At 57.1% G+C, this 21,174-nt stretch overlaps 1 protein-coding gene across 2 annotated transcripts; it reads right to left on the reverse strand.

Moving 5' to 3' along the window:
- Window positions 1-5,635: 5,635 nt before the first annotated feature.
- Window positions 5,636-19,304, reverse strand: ZBTB17 (zinc finger and BTB domain containing 17). 2 transcript variants are annotated; one of them, XM_075327426.1, is made up of 15 exons: window positions 19,212-19,304; window positions 16,325-16,531; window positions 15,805-15,996; window positions 15,619-15,729; window positions 15,456-15,542; window positions 14,974-15,341; window positions 14,611-14,753; window positions 14,236-14,536; window positions 14,045-14,132; window positions 13,858-13,974; window positions 13,473-13,593; window positions 13,263-13,393; window positions 12,963-13,190; window positions 10,455-10,544; window positions 5,636-6,003 (listed from the first exon to the last, which is right to left on the reverse strand). In XM_075327426.1, the coding sequence occupies exons 1-15, from the start codon at window positions 19,216-19,218 to the stop codon at window positions 5,759-5,761; spliced, it is 2,436 nt and encodes an 811-aa protein (XP_075183541.1). In that variant the 5' UTR covers window positions 19,219-19,304; the 3' UTR covers window positions 5,636-5,758. The 2 variants fall into 2 exon arrangements, with proteins under 2 accessions (XP_075183541.1, XP_075183540.1); XM_075327425.1 differs by having other exon boundaries at window positions 15,619-15,996.
- Between the last annotated feature and the right edge of the window lie 1,870 nt (window positions 19,305-21,174).

The following is a 21,174-nucleotide window of genomic DNA, read 5'->3' on the forward strand; positions in this document are numbered from 1 at the left end:
ATAAGTAAATATAGTTTTGGGTTTTTTTTGCATTTTATTTGAGATTTGTATTTGCTTCTCTGCCTCTTTTCTGTGATCCTGGCAACAGGACAGGAAATAGTTAATGTGCACAGATGTAACTTATTCATTCCACGTGAATTGGATTTCCTTCTGCAAGGTTTGTATAAATGTCTACTTTATTTCAAACATTACCTATGAGTAAGGGTCACCATGACCTGAAACGCGTAAGGATTTTCTATCTATACATGTATATTTTAACATATTTCCAATAAAAGGATGTTTTATTTAAATTGAAGATTGGACGGTAGGTGCTGGAATTCCTTTGTATTTGGGCTTTCTAACACTATATGTGGCTCACATTGTCGGCTTAGACACTGTCGGCGTGTGGATCTATGAGTGTGCAGATAATGAATTAGGCTGAATTCCATATTATGCACCTATTCATTCATCATCTCTACTCTCCACCATCTAATCATCGTGTCTGCTCTTATCACAGGTATGTGTGACAGCCACCCATCTTTTCCATGAGCTGCCTTTCCTTTTGTGTATCCTGCTTTCTCTGCATCTGGTATGCGTGTAATTGACCATTCCATGAACCCCCCCCATTCTCACTTGTCTTTATGACCCCCTTGTTATCTGTGCCTATGCTATCCTACAGCTGGGCTCAGCTTTAAGTAATCAGGATGAGCAGCAGCGCCTCCTTTCTGTGACCCACCTGAGGGCTTTCTAACACTATATATGTGGCTCACATTGTCGGCTTAAACACTGTCTGCGTGTGGATCTAAAAGTGTGCAGATAATGAATTAGGCCGAATTGGACCAGAAGGTAACTGGAAACAGTCACTGTAAACAATATTTGTTTGTGTCACTCCACTTTCACCCCTCTGATCCCTACACCCTGTAATGAGCTATTCATCTCCCCACCCATCTCACCCTCTCCTCAGATCTGTTCCCCCACATAACACCCAGTGTCTCCAGACACACACAACCACCCCTACTCCCACCTACTAACACTCTCTGCTGGAGATATCTCCCCCAATCCTGGCCCTCCTCACCACATCCCCATTGTCACATCTAACTGTCATCCACAATCTAAGACAAATTTCTGCTGCAACCCTTCTAACATTATACCCAGCCCCCGCTCCTCCAGTCCATCTAACAGGAGCCTTATGGAACGCTCGCTCTGTCTGCAATAAACTTTGCTACATCCATGATCATTTTATCACTAATAAAATCGCCTTCCTCGGCATCATTGAAACCTGGCGGCTCACCCTCCTCTGACGCGGCCTCTCCTGGCTCACCCTCCTCTGACGCGGCCTCTCCTGGCTCACCCTCCTCTGACGCGGCCTCTCCTGGCTCACCCTCCTCTGACGCGGCCTCTCCTGGCTCACCCTCCTCTGACGCGGCCTCTCCTGGCTCACCCTCCTCTGACGCGGCCTCTCCTGGCTCACCCTCCTCTGACGCGGCCTCTCCTGGCTCACCCTCCTCTGATGCGGCCTCTCCTGGCTCACCCTCCTCTGATGCGGCCTCTCCTGGCTCACCCTCCTCTGACGCGGCCTCTCCTCTGCTGCGCTTTCCTATGTCTGTGTCACCCTCCCCCCCCCCCCCGTAGCAAGCATGGTGGAGGAGTTGGTTTACACCAATTCCACTACCCCCCTCGGTTATTCTACCCTCTTTTGAGGTGCATTCTGTTCGCATCTACTCCCCCTCCAACTGGCTGTCATTTATCGTTCCCCCAGGGCCGGTCACCACCTTTCTTGACCATTTCACCACCTGGCTACTAAATTTTCTTTCCACCGACATCCCCACCATCATCATGGGTGACTTTAACATTCCCATTGACACTTCTCACTCATCTGTCTCTAAACGTCTAACACTCGCTTCCTCCTTTGGCCTCACCCAATGGTCCTCTGCAGCTACTCACAAAGATGGCCACATGCTGGACATCATCTTCATTCGCCTCTGTTCCCTATCTAACCTCTCTAACTCACCTCTCCCCTCTGACCGCAACCTACTCACATTCTCTTCCCTCTCTTCTCCAAGTACACAACCCTCCCTCCACAAACTTTCACACCCTCGCAGAAATATCAAACACCTTGATTCACTTTCTCAGTCTCTTCTCCCTCTTGCAGACATTGCTTCTTCACACAATGCAGATGCTGCTGTCACTTTATATAACACCACCATCTCTGCAGCTCTCAAATCAGCTGCCCCCTTCACAGACACCAAAACCTGCACAATATAACAGGCAACCCTGGCACACAAGTCAGACTAAAGAATTGAGACGGGCTTCCAGAATTGCTGAGCACAGATGGAAGATGTCTCATTCTGCTGAGCACTTCGTCGCATACAAACAGACCCTCACCACTTTCAAGTCTGCACTCACTGCTGCAAAACAAACCTACTTCTCATCCCTCATATCCTCTCTCTCTCACAACCCTAAACAGCTATTCAACACTTTCAACTCTCCTCTGTCCCCCGGCACCACCTCCCTCTCCTCTGTCCCCTGCACCACCTCCCTCTCCTCTCCTCTGTCCCCTGCACCACCTCCCTCTCCTCTCCTCTGTCCCCCGGCACCACCTCCCTTCTCCTCTCCTCTCCTCTGTCCCCCGGTACCACCTCCCTCTCCTCTCCTCTCCTCTGTCCCCCGGCACCACCTCCCTCTCCTCTCCTCTGTCCCCCGGCACCACCTCCCTCTCCTCTCCTCTGTCCCCCGGCACCACCTCCCTCTCCTCTCCTCTGTCCCCCGGCACCACCTCCCTCTCCTCTGTCCCCTGCTCCACCTCCCTCTCCTCTGTCCCCCGGCACCACCTCCCTCTCCTCTCCTCTGTCCCCCGGCACCACCTCCCTCTCCTCTCCTCTGTCCCCCGGCACCACCTCCCTCTCCTCTCCTCTGTCCCCCGGCACCACCGCCCTCTCCTCTCCTCTGTCCCCCGGCACCACCTCCCTCTCCCTCTCCTCTCAGCTGAAGACTTTGCCTCTTTCTTCAAGCAGAAGATTGACAACATCAGAGCACCCCGGCCCCTCATCATAGCTACTCAGCCCTCTTCCTCCAAATCCAGCTTCTCCACCATGGCAGAAGATCATCTTCTCACTCTACTCTCAAGATCACATCTCACCACCTGTGCACTGGACCCGCTCCCATCCCAACTCTAAACCGTCTTTTCAACCTATCACTAACTGGTGTATTCCCTTCATGCATCCATTACACCCATCCTCAACAAGCCCTCCCTTGACCCCTCCTCTGTAAAACTCACTTCTCCCCGATGCCTCAAACCTACTGGAACAGCATGTCCATCTTGAACTGTCCTTACACCTCTCCTCCTGCTCCCTCTTTGACCGGCTACAATCTGGCTTCCGACACCATCATTTCACTGAAACTGCCCTGACTAAAGTCACCAACAACCTACTAACCACCGAAGCCAAGTGACACTGCTCTGTCCTCCACAGTAGACCATTCCCTCCTACTACAGATTCTCTTGTCTCAGGGCCAAGTCTGTTATGCTCAACCTTGGATCTCCTCATATCTAACAGACTGAACTTTCAGCGTCTCCCATTCTCACAGCACCTCCTCATCTCGCCCCCATCTGTCGGGGTCCCCCAAGGCTCAGTTCTCGGACTCCTGCTGTTCTCCATCTACACCTTCGGCCTGGGACAGCTCATAGAGTCCCACGGCTTCCAGTATCATCTCTATGCTGATGACGCAGATCTACCTCTCTGGACCTGACATCACCTCTCTACTAACCAGAACCCCACAATGTCTGGCTGCTATTTCATCCTTCTTCTCTGCGCGATTCCTAAAACTTAACATGGACAAAACAGAATTCATTGTCTTTCCTCCTCACTCCACCCCCCGCCTGACATATCCATCAATGTCAATGTCTGCTCACTTTCCCCAGTGCCACGTGCTCGCTGCCTGGGAGTAACCCTAGATTCTGATCTCTTTCAAGCCACCCATCCAAGCCCTCTTCACCTCCTGCCGCCTCCAATCCAAAAATATTTCCCGGATCCGAACACTCCTTCACCCTAGTGCATGCCCTTATTATCTCCCGCATGGATTATTGCAACCTCCTGCTCTGTGGCCTCCCTATTAGTCTCACACCCCTCCAATCTATTCTAAACTATGCTGCATAGCTCATCCACCTGTCCCCCCGCTACTCCCCGACCGCTCCTCTCTGCCAATCCCTTCACTGGCTTCCCATTGCCCAACGACTCCAGTTCAAAACCCCAACCATGACCTACAAAGCCATCCACAACCTGTCTCCTCCCTACATCTGTGACCTAGTCTCCCGGTACCTACCTGCACGTAACCTCAGATCCTCACAAGATCTCCTCCACTGCTCCCCCCTCATCTCCTCTTCCCACCATCGCATCCAAGATTTCTCCCGTGCCTCCCCCACACTCTGGAATGCTCTGCCACAACATATCAGAATCTCGCCTACCTTGACAAGCTTCAAAAGGAACCTGAAGACCCACCTCTTCCGAGAAGCCTACAACCTGCCATAACCCTCAGTCTGATACAGCGCTGCACAATCAGCTCTACCCTCACCTACTGTATCCTCACCCATCCCTTGTAGACTGTGGGCCCTCGCGGGCAGGGTTCTCTCTCCTCCTGTAGACTGTGAGCCCTCGCGGGCAGGGACCTCTCTCCTCCTGTATCCTCACCCATCCCTTATAGACTGTGAGCCCTCGCGGGCAGGGTCCTCTCCCCTCCTGTATCCTCACCTATCCCTTGTAGACTGAGCCCTCGCGGGCAGGGACCTCTCTCCTCCTGTAGACTGTGAGCCCTCGCGGGCAGGGACCTCTCCCCTACTGTGCCTTGTATTGTTTGATTATTGTTCCTGTCCCTATTATGTACACCCCTTTCATGTGTATAATAATGGGAATCCATCAAAACCCAGAAAGTCACAGTGGATCAGGCGGCAAAGAAACGCGTAATAAGGTCACACCACACTGAGTTAGATAGGAAAAATGCTAATCTGGTGGACGGCTCCTTTTAGCCCTGCACCTTGAAGTCAGCAGAATTTTTTTTTTTTTTTTTTTTTTTTTAAACTAGTGTTAACCCTTTGTACAAGATGGACATTCCTGGAAACTGCGTGTTGTTCTCCCACTGCAGCGAGCGAATGTCCAACAGCCGCAGGATTAGTCAGGGCAGAAGGAACGTTCACCAGATTAGGCCTTGTTCACTCGTCTATGCGTTTACCACACGTGATAATCCGTGGGGCAGGTCAGTGTATGTTCTCCATGTGCTGTCTATGCGACATCCGGCCAGCATGAGCTGTATACTTACCGGTCTCCAGCGCTGCTGGCACTTCCAGGTCCACACCGAGTGCAGTGAATATTCATGAGCTTAATGAGCAGCCCAGAAGCGACAGCCGTGTGAATGAGGCCTTACACCTCACTGCCAGTGCAGCCAAGAGGCGGGTGCGGGCAGCGGTGGCCCTGGTGAGGTCCTGGCCCAGACACACAATCTACACTGCGCAGGGCCTCCCCCCACAGATACTGCGGCTGTATTACTGCCCCTCATCCTCAGCGGGGACATTTCTTACCTCTGTACCTACCTTTTATCACAACCTGCCCCGAGGTGGAGGATAAGCACCACCATCCTCTTCACAATGATTCCTTCTATCCACACCTTATAATAAAAAAAAGTTATATTTATTGAACGCTTACGACGGGCGCTGGTACAGGCCATAACGTATCACGAAGACTAAGTGTCCAAGTCCTGGAAAGAAGTGCGAGCGGCTGCCCGGCCGCGGTCAGTCCATGGGCTGTGGCGTCACATCACTCCCGTCCTGCTGGCGGAAGAGCAGCTCGCTGGACTGGACCACCTGCTCCGCGTGCCACGTGCTCTGTGCATTGTACTGCTGATAAAGATCCGTGTCCGACTGAAACATGACCAGCGCCTGCGCCGTGTGCATCCGGACGTGCTCCGCCAGGCTGCTGGCATCCAGGAACTTGTCTCCGCAGGAGTCACAGGCGTACAGGATCTGGGTGTTGGGGTCTGCAGAGGGGACACAGGCGGCAGGTTACAAAACACAAGAGGATCCGCTCCTCACAAAGCCCAATATATACAAGGCGGACACCGTGCAGAGGAGCAGACGTCAGCCCCCCAATATGTACGCACATCATACACAGGAGCCAACCTCAGCCACCCCCCCCCCCCATTATACACAGGAGCCGACCTCAGCCCCCCCAATATGTACGCACATTATACACAGGAGCCGACCTCACTAAGCCCCCCATATATACGCACATTATACACAGGAGCCCCCCCATATGTACACACATTACACACAGGAGCCGACCTCAGCGCCCCCCCCATATGTACGCACGTTATACACAGGAGCCAACCTCAGTCCCCCAATATGTACGCACGTTATACACAGGAGCAGACCTCAGCCCCCCCCCCATATGTACGCACGTTACACACAGGAGCAGACCTCAGCCCCCCCAATATGTACGCACGTTACACACAGGAGCAGACCTCAGCCCCCCCAATATGTACACACATTACACACAGGAGCAGACCTCAGTCCCCCAATATGTACACACATTATACACAGGAGCAGACCTCAGTCCCCCAATATGTACACACATTACACACAGGAGCAGACCTCAGTCCCCCAATATGTACACACATTACACACAGGAGCAGACCTCAGTCCCCCAATATGTACGCACGTTATACATAGGAGCAGACCTCAGTCCCCCAATATGTACACACATTATACACAGGAGCAGACCTCAGTCCCCCAATATGTACACACATTATACACAGGAGCAGACCTCAGTCCCCCAATATGTACGCACGTTATACACAGGAGCCGACCTCAGCCCCCCCAATATGTACGCACATTATACACAGGAGCCGACCTCACTAAGCCCCCCATATATACGCACATTATACACAGGAGCCCCCCCATATGTACACACATTACACACAGGAGCCGACCTCAGCGCCCCCCCCATATGTACGCACGTTATACACAGGAGCCAACCTCAGTCCCCCAATATGTACGCACGTTATACACAGGAGCAGACCTCAGCCCCCCCCATATGTACGCACGTTATACACAGGAGCCGACCTCACTAAGCCCCCCATATATACGCACATTATACACAGGAGCCCCCCCATATGTACACACATTACACACAGGAGCAGACCTCAGCCCCCCCAATATGTACACACGTTACATATTGGGGGGGCTGAGGTCTGCTCCTGTGTGTAACGTGCGTACATATTGGGGGGGCTGAGGTCTGCTCCTGTGTGTAACGTGCGTACATATTGGGGGACTGAGGTCTGCTCCTGTGTGTAACGTGCGTACATATTGGGGGGAGGCTGAGGTCTGCTCCTGTGTATAATGTGTGTACATATTGGGGGGGCTGAGGTCTGCTCCTGTGTGTAACGTGCGTACATATTGGGGGGGCTGAGGTCTGCTCCTGTGTGTAACGTGCGTACATATTGGGGGGAGGCTGAGGTCTGCTCCTGTGTGTACGCACGTTACACACAGGAGCAGACCTCAGCCCCCCCAATATGTACGCACGTTACACACAGGAGCAGACCTCAGCCCCCCCAATATGTACGCACGTTACACACAGGAGCAGACCTCAGCCCCCCCAATATGTACACACATTACACACAGGAGCAGACCTCAGTCCCCCAATATGTACACACATTATACACAGGAGCAGACCTCAGTCCCCCAATATGTACACACATTACACACAGGAGCAGACCTCAGTCCCCCAATATGTACACACAGGAGCAGACCTCAGTCCCCCAATATGTACGCACGTTATACATAGGAGCAGACCTCAGTCCCCCAATATGTACACACATTATACACAGGAGCAGACCTCAGTCCCCCAATATGTACACACATTATACACAGGAGCAGACCTCAGTCCCCCAATATGTACGCACGTTATACACAGGAGCCGACCTCAGCCCCCCCAATATGTACGCACATTATACACAGGAGCCGACCTCACTAAGCCCCCCATATATACGCACATTATACACAGGAGCCCCCCCATATGTACACACATTACACACAGGAGCCGACCTCAGCGCCCCCCCCATATGTACGCACGTTATACACAGGAGCCAACCTCAGTCCCCCAATATGTACGCACGTTATACACAGGAGCAGACCTCAGCCCCCCCCATATGTACGCACGTTATACACAGGAGCCGACCTCACTAAGCCCCCCATATATACGCACATTATACACAGGAGCCCCCCCATATGTACACACATTACACACAGGAGCAGACCTCAGCCCCCCCAATATGTACACACGTTACATATTGGGGGGGCTGAGGTCTGCTCCTGTGTGTAACGTGCGTACATATTGGGGGGGCTGAGGTCTGCTCCTGTGTGTAACGTGCGTACATATTGGGGGACTGAGGTCTGCTCCTGTGTGTAACGTGCGTACATATTGGGGGGAGGCTGAGGTCTGCTCCTGTGTATAATGTGTGTACATATTGGGGGGGCTGAGGTCTGCTCCTGTGTGTAACGTGCGTACATATTGGGGGGGCTGAGGTCTGCTCCTGTGTGTAACGTGCGTACATATTGGGGGGAGGCTGAGGTCTGCTCCTGTGTGTAACGTGCGTACATATTGGGGGGGCTGAGGTCTGCTCCTGTGTGTAACGTGCGTACACACAGGAGCAGACCTCAGCCTCCCCCCAATATGTACGCACGTTACACACAGGAGCAGACCTCAGCCCCCCCAATATGTACACACATTACACACAGGAGCAGACCTCAGTCCCCCAATATGTACACACATTATACACAGGAGCAGACCTCAGTCCCCCAATATGTACACACATTACACACAGGAGCAGACCTCAGTCCCCCAATATGTACACACATTACACACAGGAGCAGACCTCAGTCCCCCAATATGTACGCACGTTATACATAGGAGCAGACCTCAGTCCCCCAATATGTACACACATTATACACAGGAGCAGACCTCAGTCCCCCAATATGTACACACATTATACACAGGAGCAGACCTCAGTCCCCCAATATGTACACACATTACACACAGGAGCAGACCTCAGTCCCCCCAATATGTACGCACGTTATACACAGGAGCAGACCTCAGTCCCCCAATATGTACACACATTACACACAGGAGCAGACCTCAGCCCCCCCAATATGTACACACATTATACACAGGAGCAGACCTCAGTCCCCCAATATGTACGCACATTATACACAGAAGACCTCAGTCCCCCAATATGTACACACATTACACACAGGAGCAGACCTCAGTCCCCCAATATGTACACACATTACACACAGGAGCAGACCTCAGTCCCCCAATATGTACGCACGTTATACATAGGAGCAGACCTCAGTCCCCCCAATATGTACACACATTACACACAGGAGCAGACCTCAGTCCCCCAATATGTACGCACGTTATACACAGGAGCAGACCTCAGTCCCCCAATATGTACGCACGTTATACACAGGAGCAGACCTCAGTCCCCCAATATGTACGCACGTTATACACAGGAGCAGACCTCAGTCCCCCAATATGTACACACATTACACACAGGAGCAGACCTCAGCCCCCCCAATATGTACGCACATTATACACAGGAGAAGACCTCAGTCCCCCAATATGTACGCACATTATACACAGGAGAAGACCTCAGTCCCCCAATATGTACGCACGTTATACACAGGAGCAGACCTCAGTCCCCCAATATGTACACACATTATACACAGGAGCAGACCTCAGTCCCCCAATATGTACACACATTATACACAGGAGCAGACCTCAGTCCCCCAATATGTACGCACGTTATACACAGGAGCAGACCTCAGTCCCCCAATATGTACGCACGTTATACACAGGAGCAGACCTCAGTCCCCCAATATGTACGCACATTATACACAGGAGCAGACCTCAGTCCCCCAATATGTACGCACATTATACACAGGAGCAGACCTCAGCCCCCCCAATATGTACGCACATTATACACAGGAGCAGACCTCAGCCCCCCCAATATGTACGCACATTATACACAGGAGAAGACCTCAGTCCCCCAATATGTACGCACATTATACACAGGAGAAGACCTCAGTCCCCCAATATGTACGCACGTTATACACAGGAGAAGACCTCAGCCAGGGCCGACGACCATCCCTATCCAGCTCTGCTGGACTCAGCACAGACGATGGACACTGTCCGCATCAGTCCGATCACATCCGGTCCCTCTGCTGGAGTAATGCCATCTACCCATGACCATCAGACACTACCCCTGGGCCGCAGCCCGGCAGGAGCCATTGCTACAGGCCGTGTATATTGCCCCATAGGCTACACAGTAACAGCTGCCATAATCAGGACCCCATGGGAAACGGTTTGGTTAGTTGTATTCCGGAGCGCTGCCCCCAGAGGCCGGGAGGAGCCATTACTGCCGGTCATTACCTGCTTCCTGCACCTGCTTCACGGCCTTGGTGATCTCTGCTTTTAACGCTTCTGTCTCATCAGCGGTGACCGAGGCCGAGATGGGAACCACTGGAAGAGAAGAGGCACAAATCAGACGAATCCCAGGACCCCTCCAACGAGTGCGCAGAGTGCTCCGGCAGCTTGTCCCCGCGCCCGGCTCGTCAGCTCTGCTGCCCGCGTCTCACAGCTATCTCTATGATCAGCAGCTTGTCCCCGCGCCCAGCTCGTCAGCTCTGCTGCCCGCGTCTCACAGCTATCTCTATGGTCGGCAGCTTGTCCCCACGCCTGGCTCGTCAGCTCTGCTGCCCGCGTCTCACAGCTATCTCTATGGTCGGCAGCTTGTCCCCACGCCCGGCTCGTCAGCTCTGCTGCCCGCGTCTCACAGCTATCTCTATGATCAGCAGCTTGTCCCCGGGTCCGGCTCGTCAGCTCTGCTGCCCGCGTCTCACAGCTATCTCTATGGTCGGCAGCTTGTCCCCGGGTCCCGACGCCCGGCTCGTCAGCTCTGCTGCCCGCGTCTCACAGCTTTCTCTATGGTCGGCAGCTTGTCCCCGCGCCCGGCTCGTCAGCTCTGCTGCTCGCGTCTCACAGCTTTCTCTATGGTCGGCAGCTTGTCCCCGCGCCCGGCTCGTCAGCTCTGCTGCCCGCGTCTCACAGCTATCTCTATGATCAGCAGCTTGTCCCCGGGTCCGGCTCGTCAGCTCTGCTGCCCGCGTCTCACAGCTATCTCTATGGTCGGCAGCTTGTCCCCGGGTCCCCGAGCCCGGCTCGTCAGCTCTGCTGCCCGCGTCTCACAGCTATCTCTATGATCAGCAGCTTGTCCCCACGCCTGGCTCGTCAGCTCTGCTGCCCGCGTCTCACAGCTATCTCTATGGTCGGCAGCTTGTCCCCACGCCCGGCTCGTCAGCTCTGCTGCCCGCGTCTCACAGCTATCTCTATGGTCGGCAGCTTGTCCCCGCGCCCGGCTCGTCAGCTCTGCTGCCCGCATCTCACAGCTATCTCTATGGTCGGCAGCTTGTCCCCGCGCCCGGCTCGTCAGCTCTGCTGCCCGCGTCTCACAGCTATCTCTATGGTCGGCAGCTTGTCCCCGCGCCCGGCTCGTCAGCTCTGCTGCCCGCGTCTCACAGCTTTCTCTATGGTCGGCAGCTTGTCCCCGCGCCCGGCTCGTCAGCTCTGCTGCCCGCGTCTCACAGCTATCTCTATGGTCGGCAGCTTGTCCCCGCGCCCGGCTCGTCAGCTCTGCTGCCCGCGTCTCACAGCTTTCTCTATGGTCGGCAGCTTGTCCCCGCGCCCGGCTCGTCAGCTCTGCTGCCCGCGTCTCACAGCTTTCTCTATGGTCGGCAGCTTGTCCCCGCGCCCGGCTCGTCAGCTCTGCTGCCCGCGTCTCACAGCTATCTCTATGGTCGGCAGCTTGTCCCCGGGTCCCGACGCCCGGCTCGTCAGCTCTGCTGCCCGCGTCTCACAGCTTTCTCTATGGTCGGCAGCTTGTCCCCGCGCCCGGCTCGTCAGCTCTGCTGCTCGCGTCTCACAGCTTTCTCTATGGTCGGCAGCTTGTCCCCGCGCCCGGCTCGTCAGCTCTGCTGCCCGCGTCTCACAGCTATCTCTATGGTCGGCAGCTTGTCCCCGGGTCCCGACGCCCGGCTCGTCAGCTCTGCTGCCCGCGTCTCACAGCTTTCTCTATGGTCGGCAGCTTGTCCCCGCGCCCGGCTCGTCAGCTCTGCTGCCCGCGTCTCACAGCTATCTCTATGGTCGGCAGCTTGTCCCCGGGTCCCGACGCCCGGCTCGTCAGCTCTGCTGCCCGCGTCTCACAGCTTTCTCTAGTCGCCAGCTTGTCCCCGGGTCCCCGCGCCCGGCTCGTCAGCTCTGCTGCCCGCGTCTCACAGCTTTCTCTATGGTCGGCAGCTTGTCCCCGCGCCCGGCTCGTCAGCTCTGCTGCCCGCGTCTCACAGCTTTCTCTATGGTCGGCAGCTTGTCCCCGCGCCCGGCTCGTCAGCTCTGCTGCCCGCGTCTCACAGCTTTCTCTATGGTCGGCAGCTTGTCCCCGCGCCCGGCTCGTCAGCTCTGCTGCCCGCGTCTCACAGCTTTCTCTATGGTCGGCAGCTTGTCCCCACGCCCGGCTCGTCAGCTCTGCTGCCCGCGTCTCACAGCTATCTCTATGGTCGGCAGCTTGTCCCCACGCCCGGCTCGTCAGCTCTGCTGCCCGCGTCTCACAGCTATCTCTATGGTCGGCAGCTTGTCCCCGGGTCCGGCTCGTCAGCTCTGCTGCCCGCGTCTCACAGCTTTCTCTATGGTTGGCAGCTTGTCCCCGCGCCCGGCTCGTCAGCTCTGCTGCCCGCGTCTCACAGCTATCTCTATGGTCGGCAGCTTGTCCCCGCGCCCGGCTCGTCAGCTCTGCTGCCCGCGTCTCACAGCTTTCTCTATGGTCGGCACATACACAGCGGAGCGGCCTCTTACTGGACGAGGCGCCCGTTCTGGCGGCTCACTCACCCGTCAGCTCGGTGACACCCGTATTGGTGATGTCCTCCGTAGCCAGCGTCACCATCTCCTCCGGAGTGACGGTCACTATATTGACCTCTTCTTCGTCCAGCTCCCCTTCTTCTCGGTGCACCATCTTCATGCCCGCTCTGCCCTTGTGCACAGTTTTCACGTGGGAGCGTAGGTTGTCAACGCGGTTGAAGCCACGGCCGCATTTGTCGCAGAGGTACGGCTTCTCCCCTGTCCAATCAGATATGAGATTGTTACCACATGTGGGGATGAGGGGTCTCCGGCCGGCGGGCGGACACTCACCGGTGTGGATAATGACGTGTTTCGTCAGGTCTCCTACATTCACGAAGGCCTTGTTGCAGACTTTGCACTTGTGCGGCCGGATATTGTCGTGGTGGCGGATGTGATTGGCAAGCTGACTAGACTGAACAAACCTGACAGAGGAGAGCGGTCACATCAGCAAGGGGTGCACATAGGATCCCATGGGACCCCCGCGCCCCTCCAGACACTCACCGCTTTCCACAGCGCTCACATACGTACGGCTTCTCCCCCGTGTGCTGGCGGACATGAGCGATCAGGGAGCTGGCCTGCGTGAACGCCTTCCCACAGATCATACACAGACACGGCTTCTCTCCTGCAAGAGACGGCACATGTGAGCGGCAGATATTGGGGGACCGGTGGGGGCCCGATCAGTGGTCATGTGATAGCAGCATTTACACCGTTTATTAGGGAGGACACCGAACATTACCCACATCCCCGTAACATGACCTCACCCTTCACCAATGGACAATACTGACAGCCGGACCTAAGAGTCCATGGGCCCCTCCCCAGGGGGCGCACCCTGCGGTCAGGGGTATAATCAGTGGGGGACGAGGTGCAGTAAGATGGCGGCTGTTACCAGTGTGGGTCCGCACGTGCCGCTGCAATGCCCCAGGGTCAGCAAATTTCCTCTTGCAGTGGATGCAGACGTAGGGTTTCTCTCCGCTGTGGATGCGCAGGTGTCTCTTCAGGTTTCCTGCAGAGGATGGAGGAGGATAAGATCAGCCTGATCGGGGTGGACATGTGCCATCCCTCCGATGCCTCACCTGAGGTGGTGAACTGCTTCCCGCATTCTCTGCACTTCAGGGGTCCGTCAGCGATGTGGATCTTCAGGTGAGCCTTCAGATTCCCCAGCTGTGGAGGAGGCCAGGAGTTACCGAGGACAACAGCAACCCCCCTCCCCCACACACCCGGCGGCCCCCACACCCCAAGGCTGCCGACCGCACGCTGCCCCCACCTGGTTGAACTTCTTGTCGCAGTGCGGACACTTGTGCTCCTTGTTGGTGTCGTGAGTCTCCAGGTGCCGCATCTTGGACGTGGGGTCGGAGAAGGGCCGGTTGCAGTACTCGCACAGATACGGCTTCTCTCCGCTGTGGACCAGCTGGTGCCTCTTCAGGTTGCCGGATGTGGTGAACAGTTTGCCGCACACCTTGCAGTAATAGTTGGGCTCGCCGGTGTGGCGCTTCTTGTGCAGGTTGAGTAGACTGACCAGGCGGTAACTCTTCCCACAGTCGTCACAGCCATGGGGCTTTAGCGGGCTGAACAGAGAAGAGGCGGTTACGGTGGGTCCCCTCAAACCCCACCCCTGGTCACACACACCGCGGCCCCTCACCTGTGAGTCTTCTCATGCGCTTTGCAGGCGGCGGGGTCGGAGAAGGCTTTGTCGCACTCGTGGCAGCGGTATGGCTTCTCGCCGGTGTGGATCCGGATGTGGCGCGTGTAGTTTCCCGTATGGGTGAACTCCTTGCTGCAGTACTGAAAGAGACAAGTCGTATCATCAGCGAGAGAATCACAAAGTGCACAAACCGCAGCTGCTGCAGAAACTCTTGGTGAATGGATGATTCAATTCAGGACGGATCTGAAAATACTGTGGGTAAAAAGAGGTTCTGCAGCAGGCACATAAGCCAGTGTAACAGGCAGAGGTAGCAGAGCTGGACGTGTGACTGCCTGGCGATCAGCTCTGCTCCGGCCTCACCTCGCACACGTGAGTGGTGGAGCTGTACGGCCGGGACTCGGTGCGGTCTGTGTAGTTTGCAGCTCCTGAGCGCAGTTGTCTCTGAGGCACGTCCTCCGCAGACCTCTCATCGGCGCAGTCCCCGCTCTCCTCCTTGCCGCTGTCTGACGTCTCGTGCTCGGACTCCAGGATCTTGCGGTCTTCTTCTGGAGGTGGAGAGGTTACACGTTTCTGTGTAGGGTCTTCTCCCGTGGCCTGCTCACCAGCCCCCTCCTCATCTGTGGACGGAGATTCCTTCACCGAGACGTCTCTGGTCTTCTCCTGACGAGTCGGGGGCCAGGGTGTGGATGACAACAAATCCCCCAACTTCACCGCTCTGTCCCCAGGGTCTGGAGCCGGAAGAGGGAACAGATTGTTAATGGGAGCCACGCAGGGGAGGGGGAATATGACACCTACAGACACCGGAGGGGCTCTGGTGGAGCACGGACACGTGGCGCCCTCACCTCTCTCTGGACTCAGTGCTGGCCCCTCCACGGGCCGTGGCTCCGCTGCGCTCTCCTCCTGGAGCCCCAGTTTACTGACATCGCCACCTGCAGGAAGAGACAAGACCTCAGCCGCTCGGCACCGGGAAGGACCACCACCAATCCGAGCGTGGCATATTCTTACCCTCCTGACACGCGGAGTCTGCGGCTTCCTCCAGCGGGTACACGGCAGTCATGGAGTCAGTCTCCAGCTCACTTTCCCCAGCGACAGCCGGAGGGGAGTAATCCGTGATATCTGCAGGAGAGGAGGATAGATATAATACAGCAGGCCACGCGCTGACGGCCCACGCACCCCGGTGCCAGCTCTTACCTTGTCCGGACGTGAGGGGCCCCAGGCTGTGCGCTCCCTGGCTGGAAGGAATACTGAGCGATTTCAGGGCTGTGCACGCGTTCACAATCTCCTGCATCTGCAGAAATCCGGCCACGGCCAAGACGTCCTCCACGTTCTCACGTGTCAGATTCAGCCGCGCCGTGTACATGAACTCCAGCACCTGACCCAGACCTAAGGAGGAGAAATCAGCCTGAACCCGGGCAGACGAGGTGTGCCGCAGCGATGGGCAGAGCGCGACAGCCGCCGTGTACCAGCCGCAACCCGGGCAGACGAGGTGTGCCGCAGCGATGGGCAGAGCGCGACAGCTGCCGTGTACCAGCCGCAACCCGGGCAGACGAGGTGTGCCGCAGCGATGAGCAGAGCGCGACAGCCGCCGTGTACCAGACGCAACCCGGGCAGACGAGGTGTGGCGCAGCGACGGGCAGAGCGCGACAGCCGCCGTGTACCAGACGCAACCCGGGCACAGCGCAACAGCCGTTGCGACCCGGGCGAGAGTTACCTGCCGCATTGCTGATGTCCAGGTGAACTACGTCTTTCTGCTCCACAAAGAGCATGCGGAAGTACTGGCTGCACGCCGCGAGCACCGCCTTGTGCGCTTTGAAGTCAATTCCATCCACCACAAAGGTGCAGTCGCACAGGAGGCCGAGCTGCCGCTGCTGATTGAGCTGCTCTAGAACCAGCTGACAGTGCTGTGGAAAATCCATATCTGGGGGAGAGAAATAGAGCGTGAGCTCATATGTACCAAGCGTCTGACACCACGTCACGCGCCGGAGGAGGAGGACACTGCGCCCACGTCACGCGCCGGAGGAGGAGGACGACACTGCGCCCACGTCACGCGCCGGAGGAGGAGGACGACACTGCGCCCACGTCACGCGCCGGAGGAGGAGGACGACACTGCGCCCACGTCACGCGCCGGAGGAGGAGGACGACACTGCGCCCACGTCACGCGCCGGAGGAGGAGGACGACACTGCGCCCACGTCACGCACCGGAGGAGGAGGACACTGCGCCCACGTCACGCGCCGGAGGAGGAGGACGACACTGCGCCCACGTCACGCGCCGGAGGAGGAGGACGACACTGCGCCCACGTCACGCGCCGGAGGAGGAGGACGACACTGCGCCCACGTCACGCGCCGGAGGAGGAGGACGACACTGCGCCCACGTCACGCACCGGAGGAGGAGGACACTGCGCCCACATCACACGCCGGAGGAGGAGGACACTGCGCCCACGTCACACGCCGGAGGAGGAGGACACTGCGCCCACGTCACACGCCGGAGGAGGAGGACACTGCGCCCACGTCACGTCACACACCGGAGGAGGACGACACTGCGCCCACGTCACGCGCCGGAGGAGGAGGACACTGCGCCCACGTCACGCGCCGGAGGAGGAGGACACTGCGCCCACGTCACGCGCCGGAGGAGGACACTGCGCCCACGTCACGCGCCGGAGGAGGAGGACACTGCGCCCACGTCACGCGCCGGAGGAGGACGACGACACTGCGCCCACGTCACGCGCCGGAGGAGGAGGACGACACTGCGCCCACGTCACGCACCGGAGGAGGAGGACACTGCGCCCACGTCACGCACCGGAGGAGGAGGACACTGCGCCCACGTCACACGCCGGAGGAGGAGGACACTGCGCCCACGTCACGTCACACACCGGAGGAGGACGACACTGCGCCCACGTCACGCGCCGGAGGAGGAGGACACTGCGCCCACGTCACGCGCCGGAGGAGGAGGACACTGCGCCCACGTCACGCGCCGGAGGAGGAGGACGACACTGCGCCCACGTCACGTCACACGCCAGAGGAGGCCACTGCGCCCATGTCACGTCACACGCCGGAGGAGGCCACTGCGCCCACGTCACACGCCGGAGGAGGAGGACACTGCGCCCACATCACGTCACACACCGGAGGAGGACGACACTGCGCCCACGTCACGCGCCGGAGGAGGAGGACACTGCGGCCACGTCACGTCACACGCCAGAGGAGGACACTGCGCCCACGTCACGCGCCGGAGGAGGAGGACACTGCGCCCACGTCACGCGCCGGAGGAGGAGGACACTGCGCCCACGTCACGCGCCGGAGGAGGAGGACACTGCGCCCACATCACGTCACACACCGGAGGAGGACGACACTGCGCCCACGTCACGCGCCGGAGGAGGAGGACACTGCGCCCACGTCACGTCACACGCCAGAGGAGGACACTGCGCCCACGTCACGCGCCGGAGGAGGAGGACACTGCGCCCACGTCACGCGCCGGAGGAGGAGGACACTGCGCCCACGTCACGCGCCGGAGGAGGAGGACACTGCGCCCACGTCACGCGCCGGAGGAGGAGGACACTGCGCCCACGTCACGCGCCGGAGGAGGAGGACACTGCGCCCACGTCACGCGCCGGAGGAGGAGGACACTGCGCCCACGTCACGCGCCGGAGGAGGAGGACACTGCGCCCATGTCACGCGCCGGAGGAGGAGGACACTGCGCCCACGTCACGCGCCGGAGGAGGAGGACACTGCGCCCACGTCACGCGCCGGAGGAGGAGGACACTGCGCCCACGTCACGCGCCGGAGGAGGAGGACACTGCGCCCACGTCACGCGCCGGAGGAGGAGGACACTGCGCCCACGTCACGCGCCGGAGGAGGAGGACACTGCGCCCACGTCACGCGCCGGAGGAGGAGGACACTGCGCCCACGTCACGCGCCGGAGGAGGAGGACACTGCGCCCACGTCACGCGCCGGAGGAGGAGGACACTGCGCCCACGTCACGCGCCGGAGGAGGAGGACACTGCGCCCACGTCACGCGCCGGAGGAGGAGGACACTGCGCCCACGTCACGCGCCGGAGGAGGAGGACACTGCGCCCACGTCACGCGCCGGAGGAGGAGGACACTGCGCCCACGTCACGCGCCGGAGGAGGAGGACACTGCGCCCACGTCACGTCACGCGCCGGAGAAGGAGGACACTGCGCCCACGTCACGCGCCGGAGGAGGAGGACACTGCGCCCACGTCACGCGCCGGAGGAGGAGGACACTGCGCCCACGTCACGTCACGCGCCGGAGGAGGAGGACACTGCGCCCACGTCACGTCACGCGCCGGAGAAGGAGGACACTGCGCCCACGTCACACGCCAGAGCAGGACACTGCACCCACGTGACGTCACATCACACACTGGAGGAGGACACTGCACGCACGTGACATCACACACTGGAGGAGGACACTGCACGCACGTGACGTCACATCACACTGCAGGAGGACACTGCACGCACGTGACGTCACATCACACACTGGAGGAGGACACTGCACGCACGTGACGTCACAGGCCAGGCTCTCATGCTCGCTGCAGTCCAGGCTCCTGAGGACAGGGGGCGCAGTCACACACAATCCCCCGGTACCTGCCATCCCGCGGCTGCCAGAAAATCACATCCTACAACGGAGAAGACAACCGGACAAAGGGCGCCGCCATATTGGAAAAGGTCGGAAGTCTGCTGATTCCATCGCGGCGCACATCCGGGTACGTCATCAGCATGCTGCTACAGACGGCGCCATATCTATACCGGGCAGCTGCCCTCACCCTGCAGGTAGTGTACCTGTGATGTCAGTAAGTAATGGAGGACTACTCTACCCATCATGTCAGCCGTGATCCTCTCCTGTGTGATACTGTCTGCTGAGCCGTGTATCTAATCCTCTCCTGTGTGATACTGTCTGCTGAGCCGTGTATCTAATCCTCTCCTGTGTGATACTGTCTGCTGAGCCGTGTATCTAATCCTCTCCTGTGTGATACTGTCTGCTGAGCCGTGTATCTAATCCTCTCCTGTGTGATACTGTCTGCTGAGCCGTGTATCTAATCCTCTCCTGTGTGATACTGTCTGCTGAGCTGTGTATCTAATCCTCTCCTGTGTGATACTGTCTGCTGAGCTGTGTATCTAATCCTCTCCTGTGTGATACTGTCTGCTGAGCCGTGTATCTAATCCTCTCCTGTGTGATACTGTCTGCTGAGCCGTGTATCTAATCCTCTCCTGTGTGATACTGTCTGCTGAGCCGTGTATCTAATCCTCTCCTGTGTGATACTGTCTGCTGAGCTGTGTATCTAATCCTCTCCTGTGTGATACTGTCTGCTGAGCTGTGTATCTAATCCTCTCCTGTGTGATACTGTCTGCTGAGCTGTGTATCTAATCCTCTCCTGTGTGATACTGTCTGCTGAGCTGTGTATCTAATCCTCTCCTGTGTGATACTGTCTGCTGAGCTGTGTATCTAATCCTCTCCTGTGTGATACTGTCTGCTGAGCTGTGTATCTAATCCTCCTGTGTGATACTGTCTGCTGAACCGTGTATCTAATCCTCTCCTGTGTGATACTGTCTGCTGAGCCGTGTATCTAATCCTCTCCTGTGTGATACTGTCTGCTGAGCTGTGTATCTAATCCTCTCCTGTGTGATACTGTCTGCTGAGCCGTGTATCTAATCCTCTCCTGTGTGATACTGTCTGCTGAGCCGTGTATCTAATCCTCTCCTGTGTGATACTGTCTGCTGAGCCGTGTATCTAATCCTCTCCTGTGTGATACTGTCTGCTGAACCGTGTATCTAATCCTCTCCTGTGTGATACTGTCTGCTGAGCTGTGTATCTAATCCTCTCCTGTGTGATACTGTCTGCTGAGCTGTGTATCTAATCCTCTCCTGTGTGATACTGTCTGCTGAACCGTGTATCTAATCCTCTCCTGTGTGATACTATCTGCTGAGCTGTGTATCTAATCCCCTCCTGTGTGATACTGTCTGCTGAGCCGTGTATCTAATCCTCTCCTGTGTGATACTGTCTGCTGAGCTGTGTATCTAATCCTCTCCTGTGTGATACTGTCTGCTGAGCCGTGTATCTAATCCTATCCTGTGTGATACTGTCTGCTGAGCCGTGTATTTTATCCTCTCCTGTGTGATACTGTCTGCTGAGCCGTGTATCTAATCCTCTCCTGTGTGATACAGTCTGCTGAGCCGTGTATCTAATCCTCTCCTGTGTGATACAGTCTGCTGAGCCGTGTATCTAATCCTCTCCTGTGTGATACTGTCTGCTGAGCCGTGTATCTAATCCTCTCCTGTGTGATACTGTCTGCTGAGCTGTGTATCTAATCCTCTCCTGTGTGATACTGTCTGCTGAGCCGTGTATCTAATCCTCTCCTGTGTGATACTGTCTGCTGAGCCGTGTATCTAATCCTCTCCTGTGTGATACTGTCTGCTGAGCCGTGTATCTAATCCTCTCCTGTGTGATACTGTCTGCTGAGCCGTGTATCTAATCCTCTCCTGTGTGATACTGTCTGCTGAGCTGTGTATCTAATCCTCTCCTGTGTGATACTGTCTGCTGAGCCGTGTA

This window comes from Anomaloglossus baeobatrachus, chromosome 11 (genome assembly GCF_048569485.1).
Source record: "Anomaloglossus baeobatrachus isolate aAnoBae1 chromosome 11, aAnoBae1.hap1, whole genome shotgun sequence".
In the NCBI taxonomy this organism is placed as follows: Eukaryota; Metazoa; Chordata; class Amphibia; order Anura; family Aromobatidae; genus Anomaloglossus; species Anomaloglossus baeobatrachus.

What these genes read in the sequence shown, in the direction of transcription:
- ZBTB17 (XM_075327425.1), bottom strand. An exon ending in AGCACTGAGTCCAGAGAGAG is followed by an intron (nt 15,342 to 15,455) that starts GTGAGGGCGCCA and finishes TTCCGGCTCCAG; the next exon opens with ACCCTGGGGACAGAGCGGTG. An exon ending in GCACGTGCGGACCCACACTG is followed by an intron (nt 13,594 to 13,857) that starts GTAACAGCCGCC and finishes CGTCTCTTGCAG; the next exon opens with GAGAGAAGCCGTGTCTGTGT.